This window comes from Pyxicephalus adspersus, chromosome 10 (assembly GCF_032062135.1).
Source record: "Pyxicephalus adspersus chromosome 10, UCB_Pads_2.0, whole genome shotgun sequence".
Lineage (NCBI taxonomy): Eukaryota > Metazoa > Chordata > Amphibia > Anura > Pyxicephalidae > Pyxicephalus > Pyxicephalus adspersus.
In genome coordinates this window covers 42,573,185-42,587,315 of record NC_092867.1, presented here as the reverse complement: position 1 = coordinate 42,587,315, position 14,131 = coordinate 42,573,185, and the positions used below count along the sequence as shown (strand labels likewise).

General features: G+C 35.0%; 1 protein-coding gene across 1 annotated transcript in view; it reads left to right on the top strand.

Annotated features, from left to right (window-relative positions):
• Positions 1-14,131, top strand: part of KCNMA1 (potassium calcium-activated channel subfamily M alpha 1) — a gene marked incomplete in the record, with an annotated part of 294,379 nt that overhangs the window by 170,044 nt on the left and 110,204 nt on the right. Inside the window, 2 exon segments of the mRNA XM_072424926.1 lie at positions 1,372-1,542; positions 10,109-10,200. Of these exon segments, the coding sequence (XP_072281027.1) occupies positions 1,372-1,542; positions 10,109-10,200 (263 nt within the window).

Below are 14,131 nucleotides of genomic sequence, written 5' to 3'. Positions count from 1 at the left end.
AGCTGAGTGGAGTTGGAGCTGTTTTGCAGCTTATTAGCAGAATGGTTACAGAGCAATCCCATGCTCTCATTGGCTGCTGGGGCTTTATAGCCTCTCTGCTTCCATTGTTCTGTGCCTTGTATTGTGTTAGCTGGGCTTATCTGTGCTGGAGAGATTCCTCAGTGTTTTTCTGTTGCTGACCTTTGCCTGTTCCTGACATTCCGCTTGAACTCAGCCTGGACCGACCTTTGCCTGTGACCTCGACCCTGCTTATGCCCTTTCCTTTGTACCTCTTTGGTGGACTGATCTGTGTTCGACTTCAGCTTGTTTTCTGGATTTCCCTGGTAATTTCTGCACTGTGTATCTCTGGCTCCTGGTCAGCTGCCGGCCTTACCCCAGGCACCATCCCTTGGGCACTAAGTCCTGGGAGCAACCGAGTGTTGGGAGATGCAACCAGTCTCCCGAGGTTGAGCGGGGGCTTCTATAGATGAAGACTGCGGCGTTAGATTGGGGGACTGGTGTCTGGAGAAAGCTGGTACTGACCAGGGCTCTACAGCAGGTATTTGTTTCTAGCTAAAGTATGCTACCAAATGTCCTACTAATAAAATGGGGAAAAATCTGCCTTCTGGTCTTAGTTCCTGTCTGTGCAGCAAGAACAGAACACACAATGATGGACTCCTCTCAGGTCCATGGAAAAACAACTCCCATCTTTGTTTCATCAGTCCATAGCACATTGTTTCAGAAGGCCTGGCTTTTGCCCAAATGTTCAATGGCAAACTTTGGACAGCAAATGCCTTTCCTGGCCCACCTACCATACAGTTTAAGGCCTAATCACTCCTAAAATGCTAAGGTGCAAAAACTTGGTGATTTCCCTAAATCTCTTGTTACATTACATCTATCTACACATTTTTTCCAGGGTATTTGAGAGTTTTTTTTTTAAGGATGTCATGATTACACCACATACCTATATACCAATGTAAACACCAAATTTTGACATATGAGGTTTTTAAAGGAGAAGTTCAAACAGCATAATACTTAAAATGGTAAATGTATGAATGTACTTATATTTGAAAAATGTGCATTTTCAGTAATTTAGAATATAGGAATGAAAAAGCATTGTCAGTTTTGTGTGCTATTTATTCAGATATAACATATTTATTTAAAGTCAATGTTTGAATGAAGATTCAAAAAAACATTGACTGCAACATTCTAGAACAAATCATATTTTAGAACTTACACTTGTTTTAAATTTAAAGTCATATTTAATTTTATATTACTGAGTACATACAATTATGACTTATTTATTTTTGCTTTGAGTTGAGATTTAAATGTACATCTTTGTGAACTGGTTATATTTCAATATACAAAATAAGTGCTTTGTGTTTCATACAGGTGGAGAATTCTGGGGACCCATGGGACGATTTTAGAAACTCACAGAGCATTTCTTATTGGGAATGTGTCTACTTGCTAATGGTTACCATGTCAACTGTGGGATATGGTGATGTTTATGCAAAAACCACCCTTGGCCGTCTCTTCATGGTCTTCTTCATTCTTGGCGGTTTGGTAAAAATTCCTAATTTGCTTTACCAGTATCTTTTGTTGCATAGAAACCTGCAGAGCATTGCAAACTTATCTTGTGTTTATTTTGGCAGAACACAAATGTAATTAAAACATATATATGGACCCATAAAAAAATCAGTTTTAGTGTAAAACAATTAAGTTGGAGTTTTACGTTAACTGTTTGTTTATATATATTTTTTTTTTTTGACCAAAATTTTGAAGTGGGCAAATTTTTAATAATAATTATTATTTTTATAATAGTAGTAAAAAGTAGAGATCATATTGTGACCTCTTATATTTTTTTAAATTGTCTAGTAATTTATGACTGTTTTATGTTAACTATGTGGAACTAATTATTACTACAAAAGAGAGTTGAGAGAATAGTGTTTAATTCTCTAGTTTAATTCTCAGGATTTGAATATCCTGCTTGACAGGCTGCTTCATTGACGTTCCTGTCTCCATCTTCTTCAGAGGGTTGATGTTAGTGCAGATTATCTTGGAGCTAAAGAGTATATAGATATCAAAACTACCACAATGCAGAGTCAAATAATATCAGAACTGCCCATCCCAATATATAGACATATACCTTTGAAATGAAGGAAAGAAGGAGACTTTTACAGGAGTAACGTATCTACACAATCCCAAATAAAGCAAACAAAATTTGACAGATCTTAAGTAAAAAACATCCTTTTTAATATAAATAATAAGATCACATCGATCCAATAAACGAACATCAAAGCGATTGAAATTTCGGACAACCTCTACGCGTTTCATGGAACACGTCCACTTCAGGAGGATTTAATAATGATTGAATGCTGCCCTTAAATGTGTAGGCAGGAGGATAAATGAAGGAGGACACAGGAGGTTAAGGATCTCACCATCCTTTTGAGAGTAAGATTAAACAGAGAGTTTAAGGAGAGCATTGTGAGGCGACTCTTAGCCGGACTTTTGATGCGCGAAGAGGAGGAAACTTACTTCTCCACGGATGTGCGGCCAGTTAATTATCCTGAAACCTTGGATATAAATGCGGGTACTTTGTGGGTGATATAAAAACGATTTTTAAATTTCAAGAGAGACCCTTCTCTCTAAAAAAAATAAATCTCAAATAGATGGCGAGATCCTTCTCCTCCTGTGTCCTCCTTCATTTATTCTCCTGCCTATACATATGAGGGGAGCATTCAATCATTAATGACTCCTCCTGAAGAAGTGGATGTGTTCCACAAAACGCGTAGGTTGTCCGAAATTTTAATTGCTTTGATGTTTGTTTATTGGATCGATATGATTTTATTATTTATATTAAAAAGGATTTTTTACTTAGGTTCTGTCTAAATTTGTTTGCTTTATTTGAGATTGTGTAGATACATTACTGAAGTCCCATTCTTTCCTTCATTTCAAAGTTTTTTTTTATCATGGAGCTAATTTAGGGACGGATAGAATTCACAAAAGTTCTTGCTGGTAAGTACTTAGGTGAAAACTCATCTTTTGTTTTACTCCTATAGTGACTGTTAAGTTGTGAAATCACAGCAGTTCCAGTTATAGATTAGACATTTTTCCCATTTATCATAAATATTTGCCTGTTTTCTCAGGACAGTTAGAATTGCCTAAGGAAACAGTTTTTATGATTTTTTTTTTACAAAATTATTAAGTGTTTAAAACTATTTTTGAAAGAAATCCAAATTCTGGAAAATCCAAACTCTGGACCAACTGATTTTTAAAAGTACCATGTATTTCCCTTTACTCCCAAACACTGAACAGGGTATTGGGGGAGTACAGAGAAGGAGGTGTGTGCTGCTGGATAGGGTGTTAGGTAAACTTTTACCTTGCATAGGCAAAGTCTGGGTTCACTATAAATTTCAAAATGTAGCTACTATAAAGTAGTATTATAGTGGAATTAAAATAACAGTGTAGGATCTCATTGCTGAACCCTTTTTTACTTAAATTTACAGACTCATAAACACAACATAAAAAAATTAAGGCCTTAAGGATCTAACTGCTACCTGGAATGGAAGAGGAAGTAAGGGAGAGGAAGTAAGGGAGAGGGGTCACCCCTTATAATGCAGAGGAATCTTAAATTTTGGTCATCCTTTAGTTTAGCATAGTCCAGACAATAGTATCATAGGGAAAATCATATTTCTAAAAGTAGGCAAATTTTAGAGTTTTATAGAACATAATTTGGTATTAACATAAAATAGTACAAGTCTATTAAAATAAATAGGTTTTGAGATTCATGTCAGGCAGTCAAATTCAGTAAAATGAATTAAGAGGTTGCACTTCTTAGGATTTCGAAAGATCCTTTTTATATTACTTGGTTAATAAGCGGAACTAGTATTTTAAATTCTTAACCTATTCAAAAATATCACTTAACATGAACTGGTACTGTTCTAACTGGACAGTTCTGTATAAAATAATAAAAGATGCAACTTAACAGTGATATTCAAAGTAAATATAAATAATAACTAAAACTCAAATAACTCATTTTTAAAAGACTACTTGAGGTGTAGAATTTAGTATTGAGGCAGTTAGTTTGTTGTGTTTGTCCATTGTATAAACATAGGAAATTTGTTTTATTTTTGTGATAATTCAAATCACAGAAGCTTTGGTGATTTGTTCACTCATTCCACAGTGCTTAGAACCCTGTCACTATGTTTTTTTTAATAACTGTAGCACCTGATGATGTGTGTAATGCTCTGCAGGTTATGCATATGTTTTAAAAATGCGTAATTCAGTTGAGGTTTTTTGACCATAGTGCTGTGTTCTGCTAATAATATATTGGGGTTGTATCTGAATTGAGAACTATTTATGTAACATTATTTTTTTCTTAAAATGAATGAACTCATTTCTTTACGTCTGACATTTTTAGAACACAGTAGTTGTTTTTTTTGGATAGCTTTCCCCTAGTTTAATGGGTTGAGGGTTGGGTAAATCTCATTCTGTGTATAGGAGACAAGTGTACTGCCCGAATAAACATCTTGAGACTAGACACTAGAAACTTTGCACTTATAAGTTAGGAGTTACATATGTTTTTTATTGTTATTATTACTGTTATGTTTCATTACTTTTTACTTACCATTTCTTTGCTGAAGTTTACTTGGGTACTCTTGCTTCAGTAAAGAAAAGTCTAAGTATAAGGTTGGGACTTTATATATCTTTATATATTTGGGCTTCATTTATTTTATGGTTTCAGTCTACTCCCTCTTTGCTTTTTACCCTTTTTCGTCATCCCTTGGACCCTAAGTATTCCAACAAACAATATGAAATACCACTGGGTCAAAGTGCAGGCATGTAGGCGCTATCTTAGTATAGTAAGACAAATAGTCCTATTCTGCCATGCAAACCAAAACCTGAATTATTTTTGTATACCGGTACCCTATTTTGTCTAATAACACTCATTATAAACAGTAATATAGTTAACTAGTTACCAGTTGTTGCAGTAAAGATACAGAAGCAAACAGTTTTTCTTGCCTCTATTTGATAGCTAAATAGCTTGGCACCCTTCCTTAAATGTTTGCTTCTAAAACAAAAATAAACATAAAAACCTTAATGCTAATTCTACTTATTTCACCTTCCAACTCCCTGCCCTATTTAAGGCCCTTTCACACCCGCTTTGAAAAACCACATGGTCAGTAACTTTGCAAAACTGAAGGAGGCTGGGAATAGGAACTGATTAAATAAGTAGTATTAGAACACCAAGACCAAAGATTTTTCTATGCGATACTTGTCAAGATGTGTTGTGATGAAACTCCACATTGCTTTATTCAGATAGATATCTAGGCTAGAAGAATGGTATAGCAGATAATTTAAAATGTTGTCATTTCTACTGAGAAATACAATTCCCCTTATTATAGATTATATTGGAGCAAAAATAAAACAATTTAGCTATTAACACATAATTAACAGGCTTTATAGCTTCAGCATTTGACAACAGTGGTTTAAATCATATGTGTTTGTTGGACAAAACATGGCTCTGTATTTATGTGTATTATAATTTTTTTTTTAGAAGTAGAGTAATTTACTCCCATTACCCTACTCGCCCTATTGTGTGACCCTCTTAAATAGCATTAGTTTTTGCAAACTGTGTCTGCTTGTTTTAGTTTTATTTAAATGTTTCCCTACCACTTCCCAAATCCAAACATTTAAGGGACGTCTCAAATCTAAATTTGGATTTTTTTTATTATTTTTTTTTCTAATACAGCTTGATTATGATAGATAAAAAGTAAATGGTCATTTTTATTGACAACTACTGGTTTTGTTTGACAGACCATAAGCCCTGTCTCCTTAAATGTATTTTTATTTGTTAAGTTGGCAGAGGTGTTTTTTCTAGTGAATGTGGTGCAGAAAAATGTAACTGTATTCACCCTAGAGGCCTGGAATTCATTGCAAAGTAACTTATATCACATGTTGTCTTGGCTTGTCTTTTTCCTGCAGTATTTGTGTGTATCTATGTTTTAGTTTTGTTACAATGCTATTTGTTATAGTGTATAGTATGCACTGCTGATGCCATTGAGTGTCATTACTTTCCTGTTGATGTTGGTCAGATGTTTCTGTTGATAGACATATCATTTACTGGACACAACAGACATATTCTCCATTCTGTACAAATTTTAGTCCTTATAAATAGTGATGTAGAAGCCCTCATTCACCTGTCATTGATAACAATAATTCCCTGCATATGTTAGCTACAAATGCACACAAACAACTTTACAAACATGGAACTACCTTTGCAGATTAACAAACTGACCCTATGAATTAGGCTGAATTTACATGGAATGTCTGCAGAACAGCTAGAAGATGGCTTCTTCAGCTCATTAAATATTTCTATCCTTAGCAGCAGGAACTGTCTCTCATTGCTGCTAAGGATTGCAAGGGTTACAGGGACACAGCTCAAAGTAATGTATAATGAGCAGCAATCTTCAAATACGAACCACTCTGCTGCTAATCTGTTTTAATGTTACCTATTTTTAAATGTTCGCATTTATGGCCGGTGTCCCCTTGGTGGAAGGGTTACAATTTTTAAGCAATTCCTGTATTTATACCACTCGCTAAGCTCTTCACCGCCAAATCTTCAGGAGGGAAGTAAATTGCAATTTACATGTTCATTCTCAGACAAAGTTGAAAGTCTGGCAGACATTTTAGCTGTCCTGTAACCTATTCAAAACTATTTAAATATATTTAAAACATTCCTAGTGGTATAGGAAAAAAATTACAAGAATATTACATGCACCTATTTTTAATTTTTGGCCTAATTCCCCTGCTCCTAATTTTTTATTCAGTTCTCCTTCTTTGTCCCATATTTAAAAAAAAAAATTATTGGAAAGAAAGAGGAACATTCCAATAGCATTACTAAAGTGTGACGGTGACTGGCTACCTGTGGCACATTATCTTATTTTTTACTTTTACTTATCTCTAGCATGTCTTTGAAGAAAGCTATTTTGAAGAAAAGTTTTGGATGATTATTTGAAGAGCAAAATTTTAAGTAAATGAAACTGGAGCAATAGGGAAAAGTGAACCTGACATGATCAGGGTTTTAGTCGTAAAAAAAGAAGCAGGGGCACGGTACTATCTATGGCGAGGGTGCATACGCATCATTGTTATGTAAACACCTCATTCCCGGATTGAATCCACAGGCAGGAAAAAAAAACACCCATAGTCTTTTCTAGCAATCAAAACCCCCTTCTCTCTAATGTATCCTAATTTAATCCTTGGTATTATGTGTATTGAATTTTTAAAGACTACAAACCCTGTGTAACATATTCCTGTGGGTATATACTGGTGTGTCTCATCTTTGCATTTATCTGGTGTCTTGTCCTTTGTTTATTCTAATTGTGTGTTGCTAAATGTGTTTTCAGAGTTTTCTATTTGCTGTGTATGTTAAATCAGTAAAATGTGTGCCTCCTGTCTGCTATGTGCAACTTACTGTGTCCACTCACTAGTCCTATTGCCAAATTTCTATTCACCTTGCATGCTAAATGTGATTCACTCCTTTAGTTAACATATATAACCTGTGTTTTACTACTTTATTTTTGGTTATTTGCCTCGAACTACTGTTTTCACTACTATTTTTATACTTTTTATGTTTTACATTTTGTTTGTAAACATTTTTTTCAGTCTAGTCCTCTCTCTGTTTACTTTCTGTTTACTGTTTTATTGCTGTAGACGCATACACACCTCAGCCCTCACACCTAAAACCTTTTATTACTGTGCCAAAAGCAACAGACACCCCACACACTGTTTTCATTATATATACACCGTACTCTACACATAATATAGACAGAGAGCTTACACTTGGTTAAAGAACTACATTACTGAAATAGTTTAAAGCATTTTAGCAATTGTTAAGTCAGTAAAAACGTTGGCTGGTAGTATGTAATGTAAAGTAGGGCTATGTTCAAACTGGCCATAAGATTACGGTGTGGTTACCACTTCCTCATGCCGGTGAACTGCCGCCTTAGGGAGATGCTGCATGAAACTTTTTCCACTCAATCTCAATGCAGATCCGGACCTGCCCTAATTGTTGGTGGATAGCTTAAAGATTTATACTTTACAAGAGCTAGTTTAGCTGTCTGGGTGCCTGTTGGTTTTTTGGTGCATTTTATTCTGGGCACATGAAACTGTAGGACTCGGTTTAAATTTTAGGACAGTAGTAAGAGAATTGCACTTTTGGTAGTTTTGCCAGGGGTTGCCAACAATCTTTTTAGTCACTGGCATATCACCTATCTGAGCTCAAAGTTTACCTTTTTCTGGTTACTGGATAGTAAATCTAACTCTTTCACGATCCTTTCCAACGACTTAGCACTGCATGATGCATTAACGAGTGCTGTACCTACAGCCCTGTTTTGCTCTAAGCAGAGGGAAGGGGGAGAACGACGGAGCCGCACCCTGCTGCGCGCTCTTCCCCTCCCCTTGCATTGGGATCGTTAGTTGTCCATTGTCCTTGCATCCGCCAGGACGGTCGTTCGGACAATGGATGACTGGCGCTGTACACATGGCAGATTCTTGTCTGTTATTGGCCCTGAGCCGATCATCGTGCGAGAACTGTTGGACATGTGTACGTAGCTTTAACAAAGACTACTGTACACATGTCAGATTTTCACCAGAGACGAGCAACACAGTTCATCTCAGACATCAATATTTGATGTGTGAGTGCATCCTTACGAACATTACATACATACTTAAAGAAATACTTCACATGACTTTCCCCAAAATGCTTGTGTGCTGTGTGATATCATACTGTGCTTGTTGTAATCTTCCTTAAATGCTTTGAATATCTCACTTTGCAATGGCTTTCAGGCTTTAGTTCTCACAATACACCTCGTGAATATTATTCCTTTTAATTTTATTATAAATCTTTTTTTACAACCTTCTTTTTGTGAACTTTTTTGTGACATTTCCCTTTTTTCTTTTCATACTTTTGGGTATAAATTAGTAAACCCAAGTATTTTTTTTCTTTCAAACACGCTCGGCAAGAAAGGAGACCAGCTCTATTGTGCTTTTAAGAAACCAGGCTTGGTTATCCAAATCTGTAAAGTTGAAATTTTAAAGGGTAAGAAACCCAAAGCTGAACTGACCTTCACCAGGTTTTTAGGGATAAAATCATTTAAACTCTGCATCCAGAAATTACTTTGACCAATACCACAATCAAATACCCCAAAACTAAAAAAAAGGAGAGAAAACTAAATAACATTCCTTGAAATTTTTTTTTATTTGTACAATAATGCAACATGTAGCACTAATCAGGTTCTGTGTAGAAGCATTGCTACTAATTGGGCTGACTCTGTCTGAACAACCAATCAAAGTTTTTTCGGTAAGTATAACAGGCTTAAATAGGCAGTTTAGGATTACAGAGGACAAGTTGGAATAGATGTATGTCAAAAATAGAGTATAAGTCTGTATTAAGATTCCACATATTGTCTTTATTTTTGTTTCATTACTTGCTCATGGACCTGGGTCCATATCAGCCTAATGTAATATATAACATCTATTATTGAGTACTTCTACAACAGCCCAGTTCCATTTTTTTTTTTATATATCTTTTTATCCAAGGGACCAATACATCACTTGTTTACTTTAATTTTTTTTCCTTTTCCTTTGACCTTTAAAATACTTATTCTTGGCTATGTAGAAGAAAAACTTTTTTTAAACATATATATACTTTGTGTGTTTCCCCTGTAACAGTTTGAATATCATCTTGTCCTTGGCAGACTGCCATTGGTCAGTGAAGGTATATTGTCAACTACAACTATTTTGGTGTCTTATTCTAGACCCTCTCTTTTTTAAAATTCCAGAATATTGCCTCAGAAAGGAATAGTAAAGATATTGAATAAAACATTGAATAAAACTTAAAAGGTTGTCCTTTTAAAAATTATTTATTATCCTGGTGTAGGGCGGTGAATGCTGCTATATGTTACTAACATGCAGAAAGCATATTGCACAAATGTCTCTTAATCCAAACCTGGTTTATTTGGCTGGAGCTGTTCCTCCACTAATAACTAAGTTGAGCGTGTCTTTTTCTACAACAGACGTCCTTTCTTTCTTTTTAGTCTTCTTTTCTGTCTCCTGTCTTCCTTCCTAGGCCATGTTTGCCAGCTACGTCCCTGAAATCATAGAGTTAATAGGAAACCGAAAGAAATATGGTGGTTCTTATAGTGCAGTTAGTGGACGGAAGTAAGTATTGACCGAGGCGTGGTGTCACTGCTGCAGGGCGAGCCTCTCTGCATGCTATTTGTCCTTTGTTTTTTTTTTTCCTATTTCTCGTTCCACGCACTCAGGCAATGTTTGCCCGATATGTACCCGAAATTGCTGCTCTCATCCTTAACCGGAAGAAATATGGCGGGACGTTTAACTCAACCAGAGGGAGAAAGTAAGTTTTTTTTTTGTGTTTTTTCCCATTTAGGGAGGCAACTTGTGGAGATTTTAAAGGTATTCCAATCACCTCTGTATTTCCAGGGAACTTGTCACACTAGGCACAATCGCCTTTAGGGTATTTTAATACTGACTAATGTGATTTTATATTTGCAATAATCTGCAAATTTTACATACTATAACAATGCTAAATTTATCTAATTTAATAGTGAATAAACTGAAGGGAAGAAAGACATTATGTTAAAGATTAATTTAAAGAAAATATAACCTTTATTAATATTAGATATAAGCAGAGTGACTTCTAATTATTTTGATTTTCGGTGGAGTATTGCAAGTTACAATCCCATGAATAAATTCTAACACAACAGAGCCACCTTTTCGAAATGATACTGACTTTAAATACAAATATGCCTGAAAAAGGTGTGATACAGCTTGATGAACAAAGTGGATTACATGAGTTGCAGTTTGCTATTATTTTGATTTGGTTTAGTTTCCACACTGTTCCATAATTATAAGTATTTTTTTTAGATAACTACTCTTGGAGGCTGCATGCAGTATCTCAAAAAATATGTGGCAACACTACCTGTGAAATGTCTTGAAGAAAAAAATGGTCTTGTTCGTTTCAATGTGAATCGTTTTGGGGTGCAGTTAACTATGGCATTGCTGCTTCAAATGGGCTAAAGCCTGAGGAAAAAGACAAATTACACAGAAATGCTCCTTTAAAGAAATTACCTGCTGATTCTTATCTTCAGATTTAATTCTAGCACTATCCTTAAGTCAGTGGTGAAATAGTTTTGTTTTCACAAATCTCCAGCATAATGGCTGTAGGAGCTAGCAGCAGCAAGAAGGTGATCCATGGTATTCAGAGCTATTAAGTGACAACTGAGTTAAATGGTAGCATGGGGTGGCCATGTGATCATTCAAAGAATTATATTATGAAGAGAGTTAGAATTGGGTATCTCATTGTAGAACTTTAAATCTGTGTTTAAGAAAAAGAGTAGGATACCCATACACGTCCATTATGGTTGAATGTGAAAGTGGAACATAACTCCCAACCTAAAATGAATTTCCCACTGGGTATCTCCCTACAGTGATTAGAGATGAGATGGACATTTATACATTAAATTGTTCAATGCTCCTGATTCTCCTAATTCCACAGCATGGTAATTGTCCTTTTCATGTTGCCTATATTATTTTTTGCCTCTAAATTTGAGGTCAACCTGCCAGAAATAATGCCAAATAAACAGATTTAGTTCTACTTTAACTATGCACCTATTAAAACATACTTCATACAAGTTATAAAGAATTGTGCGCATTAGTAACAATATGTAAACATTTTGTATATACACACGCATACAGTTGTTTCATAGTAACAAGCAAGTAGTTGTTTTTGTTAAAATAAGGTATGTAAACAATATGTGTTGATCGAATTCAGGCCAGGATTTTGACCTAACCTTTATTTATTGTTGTAATAACCAACACTCTAGCCATAATAGTTTTGTAACATGTAGCTACAATCTTTACAATAGGTTTTGAGGGATTAGCTCAGTAAATGGGACTTTAGAGGCCCACCATACTTAATTTACACATAAATATATGAAAACATATCTTTATTTAATACCATTAAGAACAGTGACATAAAATTTATGTCACTTTCAACTATCTTACTTATCTTTCTCTCATTCTTTTTCTTGATGGTGATATCATAATCAAAACCGTTATCCAGAGTTTTCAGTCAAATTCTAAAAACATAAATAGTGGTTTTACTCAGTCCATTTCCCATTATAGACAATATCCTTTAACTGTTTTACCAGAGCCACTTACGTGCTTTATTTTTATCCCATCGCACAATGCAGTGAGCTAGTATTTATTTCCTGAAGAAGCGGATTTATTCCATGAAACACTTCAAAAATCAGCAGGGTATGCCCCTAGGATTGGGCAACCCAGACAGGAATATTTGATTGTGGGTGTTGCACATTTTTAATGTAATTTTGATGTCACTGTTCTTATTGTTATTAAATAAAGATATGTTTGATAAATGTATTAGTAAATTAAGTATGGTTGGCCTCTAAAGTCCCATTTACTTAGCTAATCCCTCAAAACCTATTGTTAGTTAAACTAGGGATTTGGCCATGTGATAATTAGGAGGTTGATCATTCATTGTTTGTTTGTACAATCTTTACAATACATAGGTATACAATTATATACAACACTAAAGAAAGACCAACATTTTGCAGTTATTCAAATCAAGTCTAAAAAAATATTTCTTGTTTCATTATCTGATATTGTGAACCTCGTTATGTAGAGTTTTTGTACAACTCAGACTGGAATACCTTTAAAATTTCTTATTAAGTCTAACCTAGAGTATCATAGTTACAAATTTGTCTCAATGTGCCTTGAGTTCAAACTAATACATCAGGCGCTAGAAGAAGACATTATTATGCATTTTGTGAGCAGGTAGAGGTGCAGTCCCATGTAGCCACAAGCTGGAGTCTATATCTGTGTTTGATCAAATAGTTGTAAAAATTCTTCTGTAAATTATGATAAAATGTTCCCTTACATTATTGTCATTTTACAATTCTCTCCTGTTTGCTTCTGGCCATGTGAACAACTAATAAATCTGATCTAAACGTAACAAGGTATTTTTAGGAAAAACAACCAAACAAGTTTTGCCGTACTGCAGAAGGCAGATGAGTTTAGATAACAAATCGATTACAAATCGGTTGTAGCTTCATTTGTTTTACCCATTCTGCAATGATTAACAGTTTATTTAAAAAAATGGGTCACATGAGCTTATTCCTTTTAAATGAACAGACACTAATAACCAGCAATAAATATCTCCTAATTGGATGCCAGTGTTAGTAATGCTACTGTGTTCTTCATTGCAACTCCTAAATCAGATATTACATGCATTGCACCATGTTCTTACCTATTTCAGTTAAATCTGTATGCTACTGTATTCGTGCAAGCTTCTACCCACTTTGCAACTAAGAACGCCAAACTAAAAACATTCCTATATATTACCGCTATTACATTTCTCCAAAAAGAGATCTTCAAGAAGATTTGATTGTAGAGGAGTTTGGTGCCCAAGTTTTGAGGTGCTGATTGACAGCTGAACTGAGCTCACACCTAACTCTTCTACAATGGATCCTAGTTTATTGCAGTCTAAATAGAGTATAGAGCATTTGTGCTTTAATAGTAAAACAATTAAAATATCTGCCTTTCCCTATAAAATCCTTCAGCATTTTGTGTAGATCTCTATAGTGCAGGTGCTTATAAAAAAAACAGTAAATTTTAAGTGAACCTGTTATCAGTTTTGTCTGTAAAACGGTGCCTGCACATTCCCACAGCTGCTTTCCAAATTACCCTGGGTGCCCTTGAACCTAGAACAGAGAAAAATCAACAGGAGCACCTAACTTATGTTGTGCATTTTGCACTAATATCTGACTTTCTTTCTAATGCTGTTACAGTGCTGTAAATTCCACTCAAAACAACCTAAATCCTTACAGCAAAATCTTTCTTCCCTTACCCCTGCTGCAGTAGAATTGTAACACAGTTAGATCTAAAAATATTTGGACGGAGAACTTTTTTCTGATTGTGGTTCCATACATTACCACAATTAATTTTAAATGAAACAACTCAGGAGTTGAACTGCAGACTTTCAGCTTTAATTCAGTGGGTTGAACAAAAAGATTGCATAAAAATGTAAGCAACTAAAGCCTTTTTTTTGCAC